The 24,186-nt window shown below is 33.1% G+C and overlaps 1 protein-coding gene across 14 annotated transcripts in view; it reads right to left on the reverse strand.

The window, feature by feature from the left end:
- The window catches only part of Evi5 (ecotropic viral integration site 5), a 232,237-nt gene that overhangs the window by 93,522 nt on the left and 114,529 nt on the right, over positions 1-24,186 (reverse strand). For 12 of the 14 annotated variants that reach the window (XR_013427909.1, XM_040289000.2, XM_078026736.1 and 9 more), the window contains 3 exons: positions 6,861-6,995; positions 3,626-3,766; positions 2,333-2,491 (listed from right to left, as the gene is read on the reverse strand). Coding sequence is in view for 13 of the 14 variants with exons in the window: in XM_040289000.2 (XP_040144934.2) it covers positions 2,333-2,491; positions 3,626-3,766; positions 6,861-6,995 (435 nt within the window). In the remaining variant the exon portion in view is untranslated. The remainder of the gene's footprint in view (positions 1-2,332; positions 2,492-3,625; positions 3,767-6,860; positions 6,996-24,186) is intronic. The other 2 variants (XM_078026735.1, XM_040288992.2) reach the window with 1 other exon arrangement.

A 24,186-nucleotide genomic window follows, 5' to 3' on the forward strand; every position in this document is an offset into this window, starting at 1 on the left:
TGGAGTTACATATAACAATATGGGTAAATCTCAATCTGGAAGGTGGATATATGGGTGTTTGACATAATTTCATTAGATGACTATGTACCACAACTGTTACACCAGTTTCTAGTTGTTTTTCTCATTTTTCAATGAGAAAACTACATGGATTATCACCCATTGGAGCAATGGCATTTAGAAATCAGTGCCTTACACAATCCTGTTTTCAGCAAAATCTATCCAAAATCATACCTACCTGTCTGGAACAGTTCAAAACACAAATTCCTTAAAAAGTCTTTCCCCAAAACACCTAACTGGAATTAATTTCCTCTAGCAATTTCTATCTAACTGTCTACTTACCAGATTTCTGAGTCATATTGGGCAAGCATGTTACTAAAATATAAGCCCTTGATGGCTGGAACAGTGCTTTTTTGTTCAAAGTTCTTAAAACCATGTTTGTGAATATGTTCCATTCACCTCTACCTACTGTGAGAAGAATCCTCAACACTGGCTTAAAAGTTGTATTTACAGGCTGAGGTTGTAGCTCAGTGGTAGAGCTCTTGCCTTGCATGCATGAGGCCCTGGGTTTGGTCCCCAGCACCACATAGAAATAAACAAATAAAAATAAGATATTGTGTCCATCTACAAACTAAAAATATATATATATTTAAAAAGTTGTATTTACATTTTTATTGTCTATATTAAGATAAATTCTGATTATAAAAATAATAACTATATAATAATAAAATAATAAATAATGAAAATAATCAATGTATTTCCCACTATAAAACCTAGATATTCTACTCTTCATAATCTTATAGTATCCTTTCAGTGTTATTTTATTTACACTGAAAATACAACAAATAACTGTGAAAAATGTAAAGCAAGATCTATATAATCTAAAGAAATCACACATTCATTTTGAGATAGGCAGATCATTTTGCACAATGGAATACAGAATGAAATGAGTTAACACTGCCCCCTACTGACTGAATAAATACTTTGAAAACCAAATAGCATCCAGCCCTCTGGAGCCTTGCATTTTGTGTCCATGGATTCAACCAACAAAGGATCAAAATATTTTTAAAAATACAATTCATCTGTAACTGAACACATACAGACTTTTTTCTTGTCATTATTTCCTTAACAATACATCATAACAATTACTTACAAACCATTTGCATTGTATCAAGCATTATAAGCAATCTAGAGATGACTAAAAGCATATAGGAGGAGCTGGGGTTGTGGTTCAGTGGTAGAGCACTCACCTAGCACAGGTGAGGCACTGGGTTTGATCTTAAGCACCACATAAAAATTAAAAAAATAAATAAATAAAGTATATAGGAGAATAACACTGGGTATATGCAAATACTACACCATTTAATATAATAGATTTGGGCATCTGCAGATTTGGTATCTGAAAGGGATCCTATAAGCAATCTCATGGATAAGAAGTAACAACTACATACAAAATATGGTTCATGCAAATGTACCACATAAAAACCAAATGTGTGGCTCAGGAGGCCGAAGCAGGAAGATTCCAAGTTCCAAGCCAGCCTCAGGAATTTTGTGAGGCCCTGAGCAACTTAGTACGACTCTGTCTCAAAATAAAATATATAAAGGGCTGGGGATATGACTCATTGGTTAAGAACCCTGGAACCAAAAAGGAAAGAAATCAAATATGTCTTTACAATGTAAATGGATTTCATAAAAAGGCCCTTTCAGATCTTAATTATATTTAAAATAGGATTTACTATAGTAATAGAGGACTTTAGAGAAAAACAGTAAACAATTTTACAACAGATTACTCATTACATAATTTGAGGAAGCATTATTCCACTGTTGTGGTTCTCAATTAGTGGCAATTTTGCCCTCCCAATCTCCATTCCAAAAGACAACTGAAAATGCATGGTAACAGTTTTGGTCAAAACAACCTGGAGTGGGAGAGAGATGTGACAGGCATCTGGTGGGTAGAGACCAGGTATGCTGTTAAATATCCTCCAGTATCCAGAACAGCTTCATAAAACAAAGAATATCAAGCCAAAATTTTAAGTGTGGAGGTTGAGAAATTTTGCTCTACATGAATGTTCCTTCCCAAGCTATGCAACAAAGGTCTGAGTTTTACCTAATAAAGTCAAATGAAGTCTCTATCCTGCTTAAACTTGGTTGAATGGGTAGAAACAGAGATTAAATCTCTGAAAACAATTTAGCTCTCTTCATTTAGGCTAGAAAATCACTGCCTAGACAGACCCATACCTCACTTTTTACCTTTATTCTAGGTATGATACAATCTGTGTATAAAACTTTGATCTGCTAATGATACTTTCAAACCTCTTGGGTTTTCCCATCATACCTGTGTCTCCATTTCCATCATTCTTTGTTTTATTTCTCTTATTTCTGCCTGTGTTTCAGCTTCTTTAAGTCGAATGGTCATCAATTCATCTTGCAACTCATTCACAGCATTTTTCTTAGGTGGGTCTTTCCATCTCCCAGTAGTACGAGCTAAATGGCGCTAAAGCACAAAACTTATATTGCAACAAAAACTCAGTATCAAAATAAGAGCTAACTTTACAAAGCACATATTTCAGGACTGGTACTATATTAAGTGTGTTCTACATATTGTTTCATTAAATCCGCAGGAAATCTTAAAAGTTAGGCACTATTATCTTCATTTACAGGTAAGAAAATAGACACTGTGATTTTGTAACTTCAGGAAAGTCACACAGTCACAAAGTAAGTGGCAGACCTGGACTCAGATGCAATTCAAATTTTTTCTCTGCATATTCTGAGGAGTAATTCTAGTAAAGAGTACAATTTTCACCCTAATCTTTATTAGAGATTTTTTCACATTATCTTCAATGAAACACAAAGAAAAGAATAGGGTCATTCATTAAGAAGCAACATTAGAAGTTACATGCAGTGCTTCTCAAAATTTGTGGTTAAGGACCAGTTCTGAGTTTTTGTTTTTTGATTTTCAGCTTATTGCAACCTGATACTTTCTACAAAATACATTTTTTTTTAAAAGCCATGACACTGTAAAAGTCTAATTTTAGTCTTGGACAGATGTCTTTGCCTCCCCTCAATTCAAACCAATTCTGAAACTATGTGTGTGTGTGTTTTTTTTTTTTAAATTCCCTTGTTCTTTTCTGTCTTTCAGAGCTTTGTATTTTCTTCCTTGTCAATAATTTTCCTCATGTGTGGATAAATTTGTGGGCATATAATTAGTTAAATTTCATATACTTTATGAGATAACTATTTTTAAAAGAAGTTACAAATTTATAGACAAATTTATATTGCTGTTACCCTTCTGATGTTTCACACTGATTGTCAATAATTTAATATCACATTAGAAAAAATGTGTACAGTATAAAAAGAGTATTTTCTTAGATTTCTGCAGAAAATGTTATGTAATACACAATCATGCAACAAAAAAATCACCTGATTTCTTTTATTTAATTATAAGAATTAAGAAGGAAGAAACAGTTTAAGTGTACCTTCAAATTATAAATCTTGACATTAAGCAAGGATTTTTCTCACTTTAAACTTAACCATCTCCTACTTAACCATCATCATCAGTTACTTCAAACATCAGCGACTTCAAACAAACTGGATATTTCTGAAAAGTACATAAAACATATTGGTGTACCTGCCAGTGTTCTTCTAAATCCTTAACTTGCTGTCTAAGTTCTTTCAAACCCATAATGGCTTCTGCTTCTCTCAGCTTCACAGCAATGAGTTCCTCCTGAAGCCTTGCAACATTATTCTCATCAGGAAAGGAGTTGTTTCTCTAATTGAGAGAAAATTTAACTTGAAATATTTGAATTCAAGAAACAACATATGGTTCACACAGAGCTATTTTGTACCATATGTAATTAAATACTTTATTTTATTCAGTTTTATTGAAATATATTTCATACAACATAAAACTCATCCTTTTAAAGTATATAAGTGAGTTATTTAGTCATCACCAAACTCTAATTTCAGAATATTTTTACACACAAAAAAGAAACCTTATGGGGCTGGGATTGTAACTCAGTGGTAGAGCGCTTGCCTTGCATGCATGAGGCCTTAGGTTGGATCTTCAGCAACACATAAAAATAAATAAATAAAAATAAAGATATTGTGCCCATCTACAACTAAAACAATTTTTTTTTAAAAAAGAAGCCTTATGCCCATTAACAGTAATTATTCATTCTTTTAACCCCCAGTTCCTGGCAACCACTTATCTACTTTGTATGTCTATGGATTGGCCTATTCTGAACATTTCATGTAAATGGAATCATACAATATGTGATTTTTTTGTTAATTGAAATAGCTTATTTCAATTAACACAATGTTTTTAAGATTCATTTCTTTTTATTGCTAAATAATATTCTATTGTACAAACATCACATTTTTATTTATTAATTCATCAGTGAAAGGAAATCTGGATTGTTTGCACTTTGGGGTTCTTATAAATATTGCTGATTTAAAGACTTAAAGAAAAGAACAGTCCAAAATCTATTTTTATTTTCTTAGCACGTTATCTTGGAAGAGGGGTGTCAAATCTCTGTGTATCGTCACTATTTAAATCAATAGTCAAGAAATTAATACCAAGATGACCTAAATATTTGCTTGATGGATACAAGACTTAAATCAATCTCCTGCCATACTAAAGGACCCACCTGATAACTTTCCAGAGCAGTTTAATACTGAGCTAACAGGAGATCCAAAAACAGCCCTAGAGAAAGTTCCCTGGATAAACTAAGATACTGTTGAGATTTCAAGACCTGGTTCTATGACATTTTCTATCTCTAAAATATTTTATGGAGGTCACAAAGATTTCAGCCCACAGGGATTATAGAATAAAGTACTTTCACAAATTACGCACATTTTTATGATGGATTTTAAACATTCTCTAAACTGAAGATCAGAATATACTAATGTATATGCATTAAAAAGATTACTGGAATGGTATAAAGCTGTATTAAGAATTGTATGCAAAAAAAATGAGAGCTCATGTATAATGGCATAATTTGGCGTGAACATACAGAGTTACAAAAAATTGTGCTGTGAATGGATAATCATGAATGTAATGCACTCCACTATTGTCATATATGTAAGAAACAAATAAAAAAAGGAAAAAAATTTTAAAAAAAAGGTTACTGGAAGCAGATAAAGAAAATGTTGTACAACGAGGTTAACCATAATGCAAACTTCTAACTTACTTTCTACTCTAAAACGTGAATATCAACACAGCCACTTAAGAAATCATACAAGGCCTCACTATGTTTCCCCGGCTGGCCTTGAACTCCTATGCTCAAGGGATACTCCTACTTCGGCCTCCCAAGTAGCTGGGACTACAGGCACATGCCATTCCCCTTGGCAATAAACCCATTTTTAAAAATTTATTTATTTATTCTAATTTGTTATACATGACAGCAGAATGCATTTCAATTCATAGTACACATAAAGAGCACAGTTTTTCATGTCTCTGGTTGTACACAAAGTAGAGTCACATCATTCATGTCTTCATACATGTACCTAGGGTAATGATGTCCATCTCATTTCACCATCTAAGAAACCGATTTTTTAACTGGACCCAAATACACTTCTTTCTACCAAATACTTAGTCTTTCCAAATGTAAGACTTAGATTCTTATCTACACCATAGAGCCCTGAATATTCCTAGATTAGAAACCAAATATTCTGTTAGGTATTTCTTTCAGCATTGTTGCTTGCTTTTTTCACATATACACATACACACACACAAAAAAAAAAAAATCAAAGAATACATTTTCCAGATAATATACAAACAGCAAGCAGATTTCTAGCAAAATTATTCCACTTCTGATTCTAGTTACACCTGTTCTAGTTCTTTAAAAAATAGTTAAGGGGCTGGAGTTGTGGTTCAGTGGTAGAGCACTTGCCTAGCATATGTGAGGCACTGGGTTCGATTCTCAGCACTGCATATAAATAAATGAATAAAAAAACAAAAGGTTCATCAACATCTTAAAAAAAAAAAGAAATAGTTAAGAACAACTCAGGCTGTTACGTTGATTTTCTATAAGCCTTCTTGATTCAACAATACCTAGGGACTGGGCTGGGGCTGAAGCTCAGTGGCAGAGTATCTGCCTCGCATGTGTGAGGCCCTGGGTTCTATCCTCAGCACCACATACAAATAAATAAATATATTGTGTAGATCTACAACTAAAATAAATAAATAAATAAATAAATAAATAAAAACCCAAGAGCAAAAAAGAATGAACTCAACATCAATGATTTTATAGATGAGAAAAAAAAAAGATTCAGTTTGTGATCTAGAGTACAGTTGCTCAAATCTGAGTTATAAAAAACCTGTAAATTTTTCTATTTACTCTACTTATCTACTAGGTCTTGACATTCTTTGATATCCTGGAGAAGAAGTAAGTGAGTACCTATAAATAAGCACCACTCAGGATAAGGGGAATTTCCCATATATCCTGAGGTGACTTGTTCTAGCTTGGTTCTAAATATTACACTCAGAGGAACTTTTCTCTGAAATTTCTATGAACTAGTCCTATTCTGTCTCTTCCACATATAGATACTGCAATATTTGAGGACACTTCCTTTCTGTTACCTAAGTTTTTCTTCTTCAACATTTAAATATTCTTTCTATGAACATTATCCTGGTTGTTTTCTTCTAAAAGAGCTCTAATTTTCATTTTTGTCCTTAATTTTAAGGCCTAGATTAGTATGGTAGCAATAAAGAAGAGTTGGCAATCTTTAAAATATTTCTTCTTTGTTCTAACTTTCTAACATTGTAAAACTATCAAGTTTAATTTTAATTACTCAATAATACTTAATGCCTACAACATCTCCCCTCTAATTTAGGGGTAAACAGCATTTGTGTAATTTCTTACCTTTTCTATATCCAGGACTTTATCCTGCATCTCCTTTAGTGCACACTGAGACTCAGCTTCACTCAGTCGGGCTTGGACCAATTCCTTCTCCAGCTGTAGCACAAAATCTTCATTGTAGTTGGAACTGCATTTATGCTAAAGGTTACAAACACATACTGAAATTTCATGGAAGCATGGAGATGTATACACAGTAAAAAAATAATACAATTACATAATTCAGGTATTAAGGGCAACCAAACAGTAAAAGTTACATCTACTCAATATTCCCAGCTATTTTCTCCACTTAATGTCTCAATGAGTAAAAAAGCCCAGTTCTACTATCTTTAAAGATAATCATATTTTGGGGTTCTGATAACTAGTTATTATATTCACCAAATCCAATTAATTTTCTTTCCAGTCATCATTTCATTTTAGTATCCAGATACTAAGAATATGTTTTGACTCTACAGACCTGATCTGTACAATATAGTAGTCACTGGCCACATACGGTTACTGAGCACTTGAAATATGGCTAATCCAAATTGAAATAAGTTGAAAGTATAAAATACAAACTGAATTTCAAAGGCTTAATATGAAATAAGGACTGCAGATGAAGCTTGGTAGTAGAGTGTCCACTTAGCATGCACAAGGCCCTGGGTTCAATCCCTAGCACAACACCAAAAAAAAAAAAAAAAAGAAAGAAAGAAGACGACAACTCAATAATTTTTTTAATTTTTTTTTTCAACTCAATAATTTTTACACGGATCATATATTAAAATAATACTTTATATCTATTGAGTAAAAATGTTAATTTTACCTATTTTTACTCCCTGTAATGTGACTACTGAAAATTTTAAATTACACATGTGGCTTACATATTGCTATTAGACAGCACTGCTACAAATGAAAGAAGTACACATTTACTGAAAACTCTATTTTATTCTAACGGAAATAAAAATGGATAAAAATGGAAATGATCATTGAAAACACAAAGAAATCAATCAAAGAGCATGAAACCTTTCCATTTCCTTTTCTATGCTATAATGTGAATCAAGGAAGTCACTTAAGAAATTCTTTCCAAATGAGTTCCAATACAAAAACTTTCGCACAAAAGCAAATATATATCTAAATCTTCATTATAAAAAGCCTCCTAGCCAGGCACAGTGGCACGCTGTGCAACTTGGAAGGCTGAGACAGGAGAATCCCAAGTTTGAGGATAGTCTCAGCAACACAGAATATCTCAAAATAAAAAACAAAAAGGGCTGGGGGATGTATGTAGCCCAGGGGTAAAGTGCCCTTGGTTCAATCCCTAGCATAAAACAAACAAACAAAAATCTTTCTAAAATAACTTGTCTATCATTTCACACTTAACTCATATAATTGAAAGAAGAGTGGCAACTTAGAATTTCAAAAAAGAGAAAACAATCTAATGAACTGGCATGACTAAAGAAAAAAATGTTTAACTCCTTAACATATTAGGATCAAAATGGATGTTAAATTAAAATTATTAAAAATTATTAATGGCTGGGCAAACGTCTATAGTCCCAGCTCCTTGGGAGGCAGCTAAGGCAGGAAGGTTGCTTGAGTACTCAAGTTCAAGACTAGCTTGAGCAACATAGCAAAATCCTCTCTCAAAAGATTAAATTCTTAATTAAAATACTTGGTATCTCTTGCCCCAGTTACTAAAAAAAGATGTCCAAATAGAAACTTTTTAATTCCATGAGTTACATATTACTTCTCTAGTAACTGTGATGCTAGGAGTATTTTGATTAAAATACTTTACAGGAAGCACATCTGCAATAGGTAGACCACATTAGCTAATACTTTCCTCATCAAATGGGAAAAATCACTCCTTTGGAATAACCTCATCCAAATAGTGCCATAATTTTTTAAATGAGATCATAATTATTTTAGGAGCACCACCAGAATTGTCTGCCTTTAACCTAAAGCCCTGATACTGTAGTCCAGGTTTGTCTGCCCCCATCTGGTTAGTAGAAGATCCCCAAGAAAACATTCAAAGTCAAATGGCCCACAGGAGAATAGAATGCTTCATCTGACATAAACCAATTATTTCAACCAAGTACCAAAACTACAGTAATGTAGGGAACAAATTTTTATCAGTAGAATTTACAGAGCTAGGTTCTGATAACATGTTAACTCTGTATAATACATACCTTATGCTTTTTATATAGCAAAACATTTCTTTATACTTCTGGATGAAAATCATTCTAAATGTGTTATGCGATTTCCTTTTTTACTACTGATAGGTCTATGGAAGATAATTCTTAATTCCTAGGTCATCATGATGATGATCAACTAATATACTGCAAAGTATACAGGATCTAAGGAATATGGAGTATTTCTGGCATCAGAAAAAATAAAACATCAACCTATACCGTTTCAGTTTTTTTTTTTTTAAATGTCTGGTTTACTACTTCTATCTTTCCCTCTGTTGTCATTTTCTGCAACTTTCAATCCTACTTTTATTTTGATTCTCTGTTTTTGGTATTTAGTCTTGTCTCCATATTTAGTTACCTGGTTTACTTTTTCTAGCAGTGATTTTTACCCCTTGTGTCACAGACTCTTGGCAATAATACAAAACTCACTTTTCCAAAACAAAAATATAATATTCATAAAGTTCTGTATATAATTCCTGACCTCCCAGAAGCTTTCATATACCCCAAGTTAAAAAACTTCTTCATAAGGTACTTCTTTAATCCCCGACTATTCTTATGATCAGTTACCTATATAAAGTCCACATTGATTCTCTAACACCAAGTATGAGAATTCACAGCAGCTCCAGTTTCTAACTGACTGCTATTCGTTTCCATACAAATGTGCTACCAAATAAAACTTCATTGAAAAGTTATCATCATCTTCCACAAACCAATTTCTTTCCTTGATTTCTCTATTTGCCATTAGCCTAAAATCTCTTATTTGGCTACACAGAACACAAGATTTTCTGTTCTAGAATGCTTCCCTGTCATTCCTTCTTCTTCATTTCCCACCACTGCCCTAATAATTAGTCTGTTTTTTTTTAAAGAGAGAGAATTTTTTTAATATTTATTTTTTAGTTTTCGGTGGACACAACATCTTTATTTTATTTTATGTGGTGCTGAGGATCAAACCCAGCGCCCTGTGCATGCCAGGTGAGTATGCTACCGCTTGAGCCACATCCCCAGCCCAATAATTAGTCTCTGTATTGCCATTTTTATCCTCCAGCAATCCACTGTAAATGCTGGCACCAGAGTTCCCTAAATAGCACTTTCAATCGCATTCTTCCTTCAATCAAAAAGTTTGTAAGGGAGTGAGAATGATATATAAGAGGAAAGGACGGGTAAGACAAGATAATACAAATGGAAGAAATGATTTACAGTAGAAGGGGTAGAGAGAGAAAAGGGGAGGGGAGGTGAGGGGAGGGGAGGGGGGATAGTAGAGAATAGGACTGACAGCAGAATACATCAGACACTAGAAAAGCAATATGTCAATCAATGGAAGGGTAACTGATGTGATACAGCAATCTGTATACGGGGTAAAGTTGGGAGTTCATAACCCACTTGAATCAAACTGTGAAAGATGATGTATTAAGAACTGTGTAATGTTTTGAACAACCAACAATAAAAAAAAAAGTTTGTGATTGTCCTCTACTGTTTAAGGGATAAGTTCTAAATTCATAGTTTCATTTGTTATTTCTCTTTTTGTACTTCCCATTTGTTACTCTACCCAATGTAATCGTTTAGTTGTTCTCTCTTGATAAAACTTCTATTCAGTAATAATATCAAGACCCCATTAAGAATATCAAGACCCAATGACAAGCTCTTCTCTTTTATTCAGCTTTTACCTTCTATGATTCTTAACACTATCAACCACTTAAACTCTTACTTCCCTTAGTGTTTCAAGCCTGAGGAAATTTTAATTCCATGCTTTAATACAAAAACATGAGTGAAAAGTATACAAGTACTAGTGTACTTTCTTTAACATTTAAAGTGAATCTAACTCCTTTTAATCAATTTCATTTCATTATCATTTTTTTTCACTCAGCAATTAGCCCTGTCCATTGAATCCATACCCATTTTCATTAAGACCAATTCTTTTTTAATATTTATTTATTTTTTAGTTGTAGTTGGGCACAATACCTTTATTTATTTATTTTTATGTTGTGCTGAGGATTGAACTCAGGCCTCACATGTGATAGACGAGCACTCTACTGCTGAGCCACAACCTCAGCCCCAGGACCAATTCTTAACAGGTAAACATTTTTAAATGAGTTTAAATTTATTGATTAGAAGATTTGTTGTTTATTTCATTTCACAACTGAAACATTAGAACTTCTGCATCTGAAGTTCTACATTATTTCTACTATATCCAATTTTCCCTGTTCAAATTTTTGCACATCTAAATTTGATCAGGAGGGTGACATTTCTGTCAATGTTTAATCTATTATAAATTTTACCATGTTGGGCTGGGCTGGGCTGGGGCTGGGGCTCAGTGGTAGAGTACTTGCCTAGCACATGTGAGGCCATGGGTTCAATCCTCAGCACCACATAAAAATAAATGAAATAAAGGTACTGTGTCCAACTAAAAAATAAATATTTTTAAAGAAATTTTTACCATGTCAGTTTTTGCTCTTGTATAAATTTGGTTCTATCATTAACAGTCTGTGATATTAGCTGAGCACACTGATAACTGAATAATGTTAATATTAATTCTAAAAATAGCTTTTATTGAACACTTACTATGTGCCAAGCATTGTTCTAGAACATCAATTCAAGTACTTAAGAATCAACAGCAGCCCTCTATTATAATTACCTCTGTTACACACAGGACAAAATGTAGCACAGAAAGGTTAAATAACTAGTCTAAGGACATAAAGCCAATGAATGGCAGAATTCACATCAAAAGGACAAGGTAAAAAAGATGCCTCTTGGACTATACATGGCCTGAAGTCAGCCATCACGGTTTCAATTTTCTATTCTGCACAAAACGTTTTGTAACATGTTTTATTGTTTATGACTAATAAATAACACTGGTGATAGCAGCTAACATACAGAGTATTTACTATGTGCTAGGCACATGATAAGGACTTTATATTCTTATTTAACCTTAACTACAACTACCACTTTACTAATAAGGAAAGTAATAAGACTCATAAAGGTTAAACAGTAATTGACAGTGCTGTTAACTGAGAACATGAATTACAAAGCCCATGTTCCTAACCTAACCATGTGTTAAATGAAAATACACATCCTTCTAAGGATTAGTGGTATAATAAGAAATCTAAGCTTGTTTTTTTAAAAAAACTAAGCACCTAGGTTTCATATAATGTCCTTGTAATAAAATTTTCCTCAGAGATATTTCATATTGAAATTAATAACCTGGACAGATATATATAATTTGTTTTACCAAATGACAACTGCTATAATCATGATAACTGATATCAAATGGCCATATATTTTAAAAAGTCTATAAGTAGCGGGCACAGTGGCACAAACCTATAGTCCTAGCTACTTGGGATCTCAAGTTGGAGGCCAATTAACCAACTTAACGAGACCTTGTCTCAAAAATAAAAATTCTAAAAAGATCTGAAGATGTAAATCAGCAGTAGAATACTTGCCCATCATGCATAATTATGTCCCTGGGTTCAGTCCCCAATATTGTCAAAAATTAAGACAAAAAACAAAACAAAAAGTAGAATCCCCTACACTTACATCAACTTCTGCCAACACATCTCTTCATGTTTCTGGGATAACAGCAATCCCATCCCAATCAAGTGCAACTGACAGAAGGGTAAGTTCTGGTCTGCTTTTCAATTTCATGCACTTTTCTGGTGTTGCAAAAGTTACAAAGGTGAAGGTAAGTTACAAAGTCCTTAGTAGTCTTTTTTTGCTTGTGTTTTAAAGAAAATTCTCAGATTCAATGTCTGAAGGATACATGATTAATATAGTAAAAAGGAAACATTTATATCTAGGAACGTTTCTTTGGACAAATTGAGTATTCCTTGAACTTCCCATAAATTGAGTAACCCTTATCTGAAAAGCTTAGGTGTTTTAAATTTCGAAGTCTTTCAGATTTGAGAATTTTTGCAGACTCCACAGTAAAAAAAAAAAAAAAAATTCAGACTTCAGAATATTTTGGGTTTCACATTTTTAAATTAAGGATGCTCAACCAGTATTACTAAATGACTAAATCCAAATGAGAAAGAACTGTCTATAGAACATACCAAATATTGCCTGATATACTTACACATTACATTCCTAGCTAATATCAAAACATAACATTTATATAATATACCCTTTACAGGAATCCAAACATTTCATAGAACTCTGTATTCTTTTCTTCTGTAACATTTATCAGAACTCTAATTAAAAAGTAGTACAATTGGGGCTGGGGATGTGGCTCAAGCGGTAGCGCGCTCCCTGGCATGCGTGCAGCCCGGGTTCGATTCTCAGCATCACATACAAACAAAGATATTGCGTCTGCGGATAACTAAAAAATAAATATTAAAATTCTCTCTCTCTCTCTCCCCCCCCCTTAAAAAAAGTAGTACAATTAATTTTTAAAAGGCATATATACTACATACTATCTAAGCAATGCCAGGGACAGTTTGTATTACTCCAAATAGTGCTTTTCATAGTAGGTAAGCAAACGATATTTTTTGAATAGACTAGTAAGTCAGATTTTGGTTTACAACAACAAAAACCCAATATGATTTACATTGGGTAAGAGTAAGTAAGAGCTAAACTAGTTTTTATTCTGATGTCCATTTAGCAACTTTGGCCCACTTTAAAAAAAATGGCATGCTATGCTATATTTTTAATGGAAAACAGTAAGTACATCTGTACTATCACATCCAAAAGCATTTTGGAAAAAGACATCATTATATAAAAGTAAAGTACTCCAGAATATGTTTCTGTTGCATGAAATCACAGCAGAAAAATATAAAATAAAACTATATTTTGCTTTCCCTCAACAAAAGACACCCAAAAAGATGTTCATAATCTTCACTACCACATATTCTAAATAGCATTTTTAACAACGAAGCAATACAGATGTAACTATTTAAAGATTTGCTCCAAATTAGATTTGCATTTATTTAGAAATTTATCATTTTTATATGATTTGCTCCCAACATCTGCAAATTATACATATCTTTTAGGATGAAAGTTTATTTCTGAAGGGAGGGAAAGAAGAGGTACATGGGAACAAAATGGACCAAATTATATTGCGTGCATGTACAAATATGTAAAAATGAATACCACTATTACACACTAATTTTTTTAAAAAAGTTTTTCTCTGGTTGTTAATGAAGAAGATGCTAAAAAAAAAAAACAATCATTCCCATTAAAGTGATTCCTCATTTGTTATTAAGGCTTAAAGGAAAATAAGATTATGCATAAATAAAAAGCATTTAATCTTTAGACTAAATTTAGGTCAAAATTATTTTTGGTTTTAAAAAAAAGTCCAGATTTATAAGGATACTGACAAAAAGCTCAACAGTTTACCTGGAGACTAGGCTTGTAGCTTAGTGATAAGCATAAGCTCAATCCACAACAACAAAAAGTTTACCAAATTAAATGTGCAAGTCATCTATCTATCTTGGATTTTTAAAAGACTTTTATCATCTACCTTTCATACTCATAAAGAAAAAAAAAACACTAGGTAAATGAGGTATGGGGCAATTCCTCAGTACTGCTGAGCAAATAAGTTTTTCCAAATAAATTATCTGGAAGAATTCCCAACTTCCAATGACAGGTATTTTTATTAACATTTGTTCATGTGTTTAATCGAGGTAATTTCAGTTTATAAACCTCACATCAAATCCACTGTTCTTAGAAGCACTATATAATTCCTGCAAATTCTCTTGAGAATTATAAAAAAGAGAAAAGGTCAGAAGAAAACTTCTCTTGCTCCCCTTAAGTATTTCCTGGTAAAGATCCCAAGAACTTCAAAAAGCAGTTATTTCAGCAATCAGCAGCTTAGCTAGCTGCTAAATTCTTCCTTGTTTACGTTGATCTGAGCCAAGAGCAACTGGACAAAATTGCTTAATCAGGATACTTGAATGATATGCAGCTATGTGTAGGGCACAAAGCTTTTAAACAGATCAAGCTACACTCAAAGACGGTTGGTCTCACTGGGAAAAGTTCAACATGAAGACATCTGTGCCCCACCACACTTAAAAGAAAAAAGATCAGATAAGTAATTGCATGAACTATGACCGGAGCAATGTTACTTCTAAGAGTTCTGCAAAAACAGACATGGAACATGTAAAATATCTAAATGTACAGTTTAATCTTCATGCTAAGCTTAATCTTATGATTCATTTTATATATGTGTGTGTGTATAAAATATATATATTTTTTGGTACCAGGGAATGAACTCAGGGATACTCGACCACAGAGCCACATCCCCAGCCCTATTTTGCATTTTATTTAGAGATGTCTCACTGAGTTGCTCAACTTTTGCTGAGGCTGGCTTTGAATTCGTGATCCTCTTGTCTCAGGCTCCTGAGCCACTGGGATTACAGGCATGTGTCATTGTATCAGGCTTCATTTAATATTTATTTAGTATACTCGTTCAATAATAATATTAACTCAACTCATGTGTGGCGAGGGACTGAATTTAGGAGTGCTTTACTTCTGAGTTCTACCTTTAGCCCTTTCATTTTTTGAGACATGACCTTGCCAAGTTGCCCAGGGTAGCCCTAAATTTGTGATCCTCCTTCTTCAGTCTCTGGAGAAAGTGGGATTACAGGTGTGCACCACGTGCCTGGCTCTAACTTTTTTTTTTTTTTAAGTGAACCCCGGGGGCATTTAACCACTGAGTCACATACCCAGCCCTTTTTACTTAGAGACAGGGTCTTGCTAAATTGCTCAGAGCCTTGTTAAGTTGCTGAGGCTGGCTTTGAACTCATGATCCTCCTGCTGGGATTACAGGTATGTGCCACTGCGCCCAGCTTCATTTTTCTTTAATATTTATTTATTTTTTTAGTTGTAGTTGGATACAATAGCTTTATTTTATTTATTTTCATGTGGTGCTGAGGATTGAACCCAGGACCTCGCACATGCTAGACGAGTGCTCTACTGCTGCACAACCCCAGTGCTTGGCTTTTTTTTTGTAAAACCAACAATATCAGGTTAAAACTGTCCAAGGACTAGTGTAAAATAAAAACAATGGCCTTTAAAAGTAATCATTGTACAACTGTATACTGCAGAAACATTTTTTTCAAAGAATGTCAATGCCCAAAATGGGTTAAAAATAAACCTTATCTTTTAAAAACTGCTACTCAAAAAATTTAATATATTATTATAAAATAACTGGCATATAACTATATCAAAAGCATCAAAACAATTAAAAGTGATGTGAAATACTGAAGTTACTAAAGTCCATGAACTTTGAGTGATAAAGGATCTACAGTGAGCAAGTGGAAGGTTGGGGGGATGTCTTTTTTTTTTTTTTAAAGGAAAACTAGCTAATAAATATAGAAGAAATAAAAGAATATGAAAATCTCCATTTGGGACATTCAATATATAATAACTGATTCAATACAACCATCAATGAATGCTGAAATCATTAGGTAAAATGTGGATGGATACAATGAGAGTGAGTTCTGCATCTATGGATCCAACCAACCAAGGATAGGGGGGGAAATGTGCATCTGAACGGTACATGTATGAGTCTTTTTTCTTGTCATTACTCTCTTAATAATACAGTATAACAGCCATTTTAATAGCATTTACATTGTATTAGTCATTATAAATAATCTAGAGATGATTTAAGATACACAGGAGGTATGCATAGGTTCCATGCAAATACTATGCTATTTTATATAAGAAACTTAAGCCTTCACATATTTAGCTGTGCATAAGGGTTCCTAGAACCAATTCCCCCAAAGATATCAAGGTACAACTGTATTTATTTGGTACAAAAGTACTTCCAATAGACTACTCAGTAGTTGTAAAGATGAACCACACCTTTACAAAGGAGGGTCTAAGGTAATCAAATCTGGCTTGGTAATAATATTCATCATCATTTATAGCTGGCACAATTTATGTGTTTCCTGACTTAAAATGAAGTTCACAATACTATCATCTAAATGTTTAACTGAATCTAATCTATAAGAAATACAATGACACTAGGAGGAAGAAATCAGACAAATTCAGAATATGAGATAAAGCAACTAGGCTTCATCTGTAAAAAGTTAAGTGTCATTGCGGATACTGGTTATTGTTTAATTAGTATGGACAGAGATTTATCAATTTTATTGATCATTTCAAAGAATCAACTTCTGGTTTCATGGATTTTTCTTGTATTGTGTCCTTTTCAATTTGATTTTTAGTATTATTGGTAACTTTGGTGGCTTCTGATTAAATTAGCTCTTAAATGTCTAGTTTTTTAAGGTAGAAACTTAGAAGACTGGTTCAAGACTTATTCCCTTTCCTAATACAATCAATCAATATTATAAAATTGCTAGGACGTACTGCTTTAGATGGATCCAAATGCTCTTTCACAATAGGGGAGAGTCACTCTCAGTTATCAAGCTATATACATTTCCAATAACCAAACAGCAATGTGATTGGCCTGTCATTCCTAACCTTACAACTAAGACCGCCTCACTTCCATGTATAGGCTTGTATTCACTGGATTTCCAAAATCAACTACTTTGGTTTGGATCTTGAATGTCCCTTAGAAAAAGGCCCATGTGTTGAAGGACTGGATCTCAATCTGTAGTACCATTGGAAGGCAGTAGAAACTTTAGTAGGGCCTTGTGGGAATACTGGAACATTGACCCTTCCTATCTTTTTGTTTCCTGGCTGCCATGAGGTGAACAGGGCCTCCTCTGCCATGCACTCCAGTCATGATGTCTAGTATCAGAAAGATGAATAACGCACCAACCTTATTCCTAAATAGGGGAACATAAAGAATTCTATGTCAGCTCTACTCTGGCACATTACTAAGAGCTGGCCTATTCAAATATTATATCCAAAAATCATATAAAATCATGGCTGTAGGTAATAGCCCCATATTTACCACTTGCCCTAGATGTTCTCTCCCATTAGACCACTGAACTCCTGATACTCCAAATCCTTGTCTCCTCTATCTCTTAATCTTCTTGCTGTGGGACTACAGCTCTGTTAGAACTCACTTCTCTAGCTGCCACTTCTGACCTAATCTGCTTTACTTCATATTGCATCCCCCACTCCCTCTAGTCACAAAGTAAACCAAAACTCTGATTAACATAGCCCATACTCGGCCCTGAGGGAGTCTCCTATCTTCCCAGTCCCCTTCCACAAGCCAGATTACTTGCTTCTAGTCCTACCCCAACTATCACCAAAGGGTTCCTGTACTAGAATTTTATGTGCTTGCATAAGGATGTCTTCTATTGCAATCAAAAGATTAAATGTGACATCTTTGCATCTTTTCCTTCATTTCTTTAGCCTTTTTGGGGTAATATGTTGAGGAAAAATTCAAATAACCATTTTAAAATTAACAATTCAATGGCATTAAGTACATTCAAAATGTTGTAAGGAGCTGGGGATGTAGCTCAGTGGTAGAGCACTTGCCTAGCACATGTGAGGCACTGGGTTTGATCCTCAGCACCACATAATAAATAAATAAATTAAATAAAGGTGTTAGGTCCATCTACAACTAAACATATTTTTAAAAAATGTTATGTAACCCTATTCATAATAGCTAAACTATGGAACCAACCTAGATGCCCTTCAGTAGATGAATGGATAAAGAAAACATGTGGAATTCAGCATTAAAAGAGAATTATAAAACCATGGTATTTGCAGGTAAATGGATGAAGCTGGAGAATATAATAGCCAATCTCCAAAAAACTAAATGCAGAATGATTTATCTGATTTAAGGATGCTGATTCATAATATGCTGCGGGGGTGGGAGAGATGGGAGGATTAAACGAACTCTAGGTAGGGCAAAAGGGAAAGGGTGAGAGGGAGCAGAAGGGAGGGGGCACAGTGGTAGGAAAGACCGTGGAATGCGATAGTTATCATTACCCTAAGTACATGTATGAAGACATGAAGGATATGACTCTGGTGTACAACCAGAGATATGAAAAATTGTGCTCTATATGTGTAATATGAATTGTAATGCATTCTGTTGTCATATATAACAAGTTAAATTTTTTTAAAAATGTGTGCAACCACCAACTCTATCTGGTTTCAAATCATTCCCATCACTCACAGTGAAATCCTTTACCTATTTAAGCAGCTTCTCACTGGACCCCAATCTACTAGTAATCACCAATTTGTATTCTGTTCTATATGGATTTATCAACCCTGAATATTTCCTACAGCATAATCACATAATATATGAACTTCTGTATCTGGCTTCTTTCACTTAATTTAAGGTTTTGGAAACTCATTCACATTATAGCAAGTATTACAACTTTATTCCTTTTTATAGTTGAATAATATTCTTCTGTATGTATATATGATAATTTGCTTATTCATTCATCCATTAATGGACTTCTGACTTGTCTACTTCTTTTTTTATAAATAATACTGCTCCAAATGTGTGTTCACATATTTGTTTGAGTACCAGCAATTCATTCTTTTGGGTACACAACGAGAAACTGAATTGCTAGCACATAAATGATTTTTTTAATTACTCTATTTTGTCTCTACTACTTTCTACTTATCTACATATCTTTTCTTCACAAGAATTTTTAGTTGGTTTCCCTAGGGTTTATAAGAACACATTTTGCTGTTCCCCAAATACCCTAAACTTATTCCTTGATCAACACCTATACACACAGCCATGTTTTCTGTATGGAAGCTGAGAAATTCATATTGTCAATATTGTCATTCAGTCTTTGGCCAAATGTTACTTCCTCAGGGAAGCACACCATAACTGTCCTACCTACACTAGCACTCATACATACTACCTTGCTCCTGATTTCTTTTTTGTCGAAGCCTTTATCACCATTGAAATCATATTAATTTGTTTAAATGTGTCTTTCACACCAGAACACTCTATGCAATAGCAGGCTTCATTTTCCTTGGTTATTATTATCCTCTCTGCACTTAAAGATAATATTTTGCCCATTGGTTTTCAAATGAATAGATTAATATTCACTCCATTATAAGATGTCCACATCTTATAAGACTGAGCAAAATACAAAATGTTTACACAAACTGAACTTGATATCTTAACAATAAATTAACAAATAAAATGGCAGTCAAGATTGTTTTCGTTCTCATGACCATTCAATTGGCTTCTGCTTGTATTTGGAGAAAAAGGGGGGGGGCCTATCATAAAATCTGGGTCAAAAAGTAACTCATTTAAATGTACATTTGGTATGGTCTTTGCATTGAAAGAACTTTCAATTTTAAGTAAGATCTGAATAATAATGAAATACTACCTCATATCTACTAAGAAGGCTATTATTAAGAACAAAATACCAAGAGTTGAGAAGGATGTGGAGATTGGAACCTTTTTGACATTGCTAATGACAATGTAAAATGGTACAGCCACGGTAGAAAACAGTTTGGTGCTTTCTCAAAAACTTAAACATGGTATTATATATATGATCTAGTAAACCCATATCTAGGTATATACACAAAAGAATTAAAAGCAGGCACTCAGATAGTTATACACCAATATTCATAACAGCATTTTGTCAATAGCCAAAAAGTAGAAACAATATAAATGATGACCAACAAATGAATGAACAAAATTGCTATATACACACAATGGAACATTACTCAGACATAAAAATAATAAATTTTTTATATATGCTACAACATATAGAAAATATTAATGTTAATCAAATAAGCTAGACACAAAAGGGCAAATATTGCATAATTCCACTCATTTAAGTTACACAGATTGAGTATATTCACAGAGATAGAAAGCAGAATAGAGATTATCAGATACTAGGAAAAAGAGGAATTATTATTTAATGGGTATAGAGCTTATTTGGAGTGATTTCAAAGTCTAGAAATAGCGGATACCAACACTGTAAATGTGCTAATGCCGCTGAATTATAAACTTAAATGATAATTTTATGTTGTATATGTTTGTCACAATTTAAAAAATCATCAAAAAGAAAAGAAAATAGTGAATGGATATGCTAAAGTAAAAGAAAAAGACATACAAGTCTCACATTTTATATGTGGATTTTAAGAAAAGGTAAAACTATGGTGAGAGAAGACATGTCACTGGGATGGGTGTTACTCTGTTATGACATGTACATACAGTGGCTTTTGAAGACACACAAAGGAAATTTTGATAGTTATGGAAATATTCTTTATTTTGATTGTGGTAGGGGTTATACAACCATACACATTTCAAACACATCAAATTAAACTTGATGAATTTCATAATATGTAAATTATGCTCTACTAAAGGTCATCTTAAAAATGAGAGACCTGAGATAGTCTAGACCTAAACATTTCTAATACAAAACAAAACTGCATTCTTGAGTGTCCAAGATTAAACAGAAAAATGACTAAAATTTAGTGCTGTATATGAAATCTAAAATTCTTTACATCATATAAAATGTTTCCATTTGTCAGTGGTAAGTGATGGCAGTAGACAGTTATATTTCAAATCTGCATACAGATTTGAAATATAACTGTCTACTACCATACAGATTTGAAATCCTTATTGTGGGAGTTCAAGAATTCATAAAGTTATACTGGAAGACTGTAATCAGTACATTTATCAATAGGTACTCATGGTACAGTCACTACTTTGTAAAGCAACTATTTCATTTGTCAAAATTCCAATGGATAAGATATTGTGTCTTGGGATCTTATATTCATCATGCCTTCTGAAGCCATATATAATTTTGCATAGATTTCTTTTAAAATATTGAAAAATGACTTATGTATAATGTTCTAAAAACTTCTTTACTGAAGCCTAAAAAAATCCAGGGCTCCCCCTGTCTTTCCTACACTAGCCACAAGAATAGTGTGTAAATGATCACATAAGTTTTGGTATTCAAACTAGATACAACACTACAAATCTTCTTCAAGCTACTTAGAATACTTAGGATTGTTTTGCTTCTAAGAAGACTGCACTTAGGATTTGAGTCTAAAGTCACAGCTACATTACATTATTACTGGTTCATTTCTGATTTCTTGTCAATTAAAATATCAACATCTTTGTTCCACAAGGCATTGGTAAAATACACCTTTGAATTTTAAACCTAATGGACAAGGCTATATATTTTGGGGAAACAATCTTTTATCTTCTCATTCTAAGTAGATATTAAACAGATTTTGAATCTTGATTCATCATCTAACATATTAGTTCCATTTTTAAATAGTTCATGTATAAAAACTGCATGTGAAGATTTAAATACAAAGTGCATCCTGTGTAAGTTTAAGACACAAAGACCTTTAAACATCAATAGTCTATTTCATTTGTTTATATGTGGTGCTAAGAATTGGACCCAGTCCCTCACACATGTGAGGCAATCGCTCTACCACTGAGCCCCAGCCCCAGCCCCAGCCCCAATAGTCTCTTAATATAATCCCCTATTAACACCAGCTACTTTTATTTTAATTTCTCTACCTTGACAAAAACCAGTCATGAGAAAGTCCATCAAATAACTTGTAAAACTGTATTTGTGATCCAGTTTTTATTTATTACAAGTATGATATTACTCTGTTATGACATGTGCATACAATGGCTTTTGACGACAGATGTTCTAGAAATCTTTTCATGAAGCATCATCAAAGACCCTGGACACTTTTTTCAGATATTTAACCTTGATTATTTTCTGTAAGAAATGTATTTGTCCACCTTGATGCCTATAGTACCTTTTATTTTCTAAAACTCATTTATTTAAAGATAATTATAACAGGGGCTGGGGTTGTGGGCTTAGTGGTGGAGCACTTGCCTAGCATGCATGAGGCACTGTGTTCAATCCCCAGCACCACATAAACAAACTAAATAAACAAAATAAAGGTACTGTGTCCATCTACAACTAAAAAAAAAAAAACATTTTTAAAAAAGATAATTATTCCACAAGTCATTTTAATATCTAAAATATGCAACTTAAAAATTGGAAATTTAACAAGGCTATCACTATTTTTCATTTACTCTGCACATTACTGCTTTATACTTCCATTTTATAGTTTATTTCCATTTAATTATCCTCTTGGTGAGGAAAAAAATGAAAACAATCAAAATAGAAATCTAGTTCATCTTTATTTTGGCCCCACCAAGCAGGTCTGTTTTGTCCTTCAAAAGGAACTCGAAGAGATTCCTTTCATTACACTTTGTAAAAGTCTCAGTACACTCTTGTAATTTTTGCTTGCTCAGTTAACTTTTTCATTATAAAACAACCTTATATTCTTTTTATACACATCTACCTATAAGGTTTCAATAACTGGAAACAAAGCAAAAAACTTAATTCATGATTCTAACATATTGAGACAGTAGTTTATGCTAAATACAAGCATAATACTTATCTTTTAGGGCTGGGGATATAGCTCAGTTGGTAGAGTGCTTGCCTTGCATGCACAAGGCCCTGGGTTCATTCCCCAGCACTAAAGGAAAAAAAAAATACTTATCTTTCCTTCTAAACAAATGATATTGTACTGATAATTCATGTCAGTTTAATTCCCAACATGATTCAACAATTCTAGTTTCATGCTTTGATATTACTGACATTTTATATGAAGGCAGAATAAAAAGCTGAGTTCTAGTTTTCTGAGTTATTATTTTGTCACTCTCATTTTTATTAGCCATCTTCAATAACATAAAAGAAACGTGTTTATGGCTCTTTTCAATTATTTTTTCTGACTTCTGTATCCAAATAAGGATGCTATTTCTTCATTTTACTAAATAAAAGTAATGTCTAACTTTGTAGTCATTCCATTTGCCCTAGACTTGTAGAGTTCTAGTTTCTACTTGCCAAAAGAAAACTAAAATAAGAATATCTTTTCAAAGATAAAGAGTTGGTTTTTCTTTTGAATCTTCATATTTTTGATTAAGATAATCCTAATCTGAATCTTGGAATGTAAAATTGTTATCAAGAATCCTAGTTAGTTAACATGAATTTTAAAGGGTTACTTTTTTTCATCTTCACTACTTTTCTCCTTTTGAAAACATTCAGGCATATACCTTAATTCATAATTCAATGTCTTGATGTAGGAAGTCCAGGCTACAGAATATCATAAAATCTAAACTAACACATTCTCAAAACTCAAAATAAGATAATTACATTTATTCTGTATGTGACTAATACTACATTTGCTCAATGAATAAAATCTAGCTGCAGTCAGGATTAGCTATGGTCAAACAGATTTATAAAACCTAAAAAGCAGATCTGAAATACACTGGTTATTTTTTATGATTTGAAATGTAAGGA

Source organism: Ictidomys tridecemlineatus, chromosome 11 (genome assembly GCF_052094955.1).
Source record: "Ictidomys tridecemlineatus isolate mIctTri1 chromosome 11, mIctTri1.hap1, whole genome shotgun sequence".
Taxonomy (NCBI): Eukaryota; Metazoa; Chordata; class Mammalia; order Rodentia; family Sciuridae; genus Ictidomys; species Ictidomys tridecemlineatus.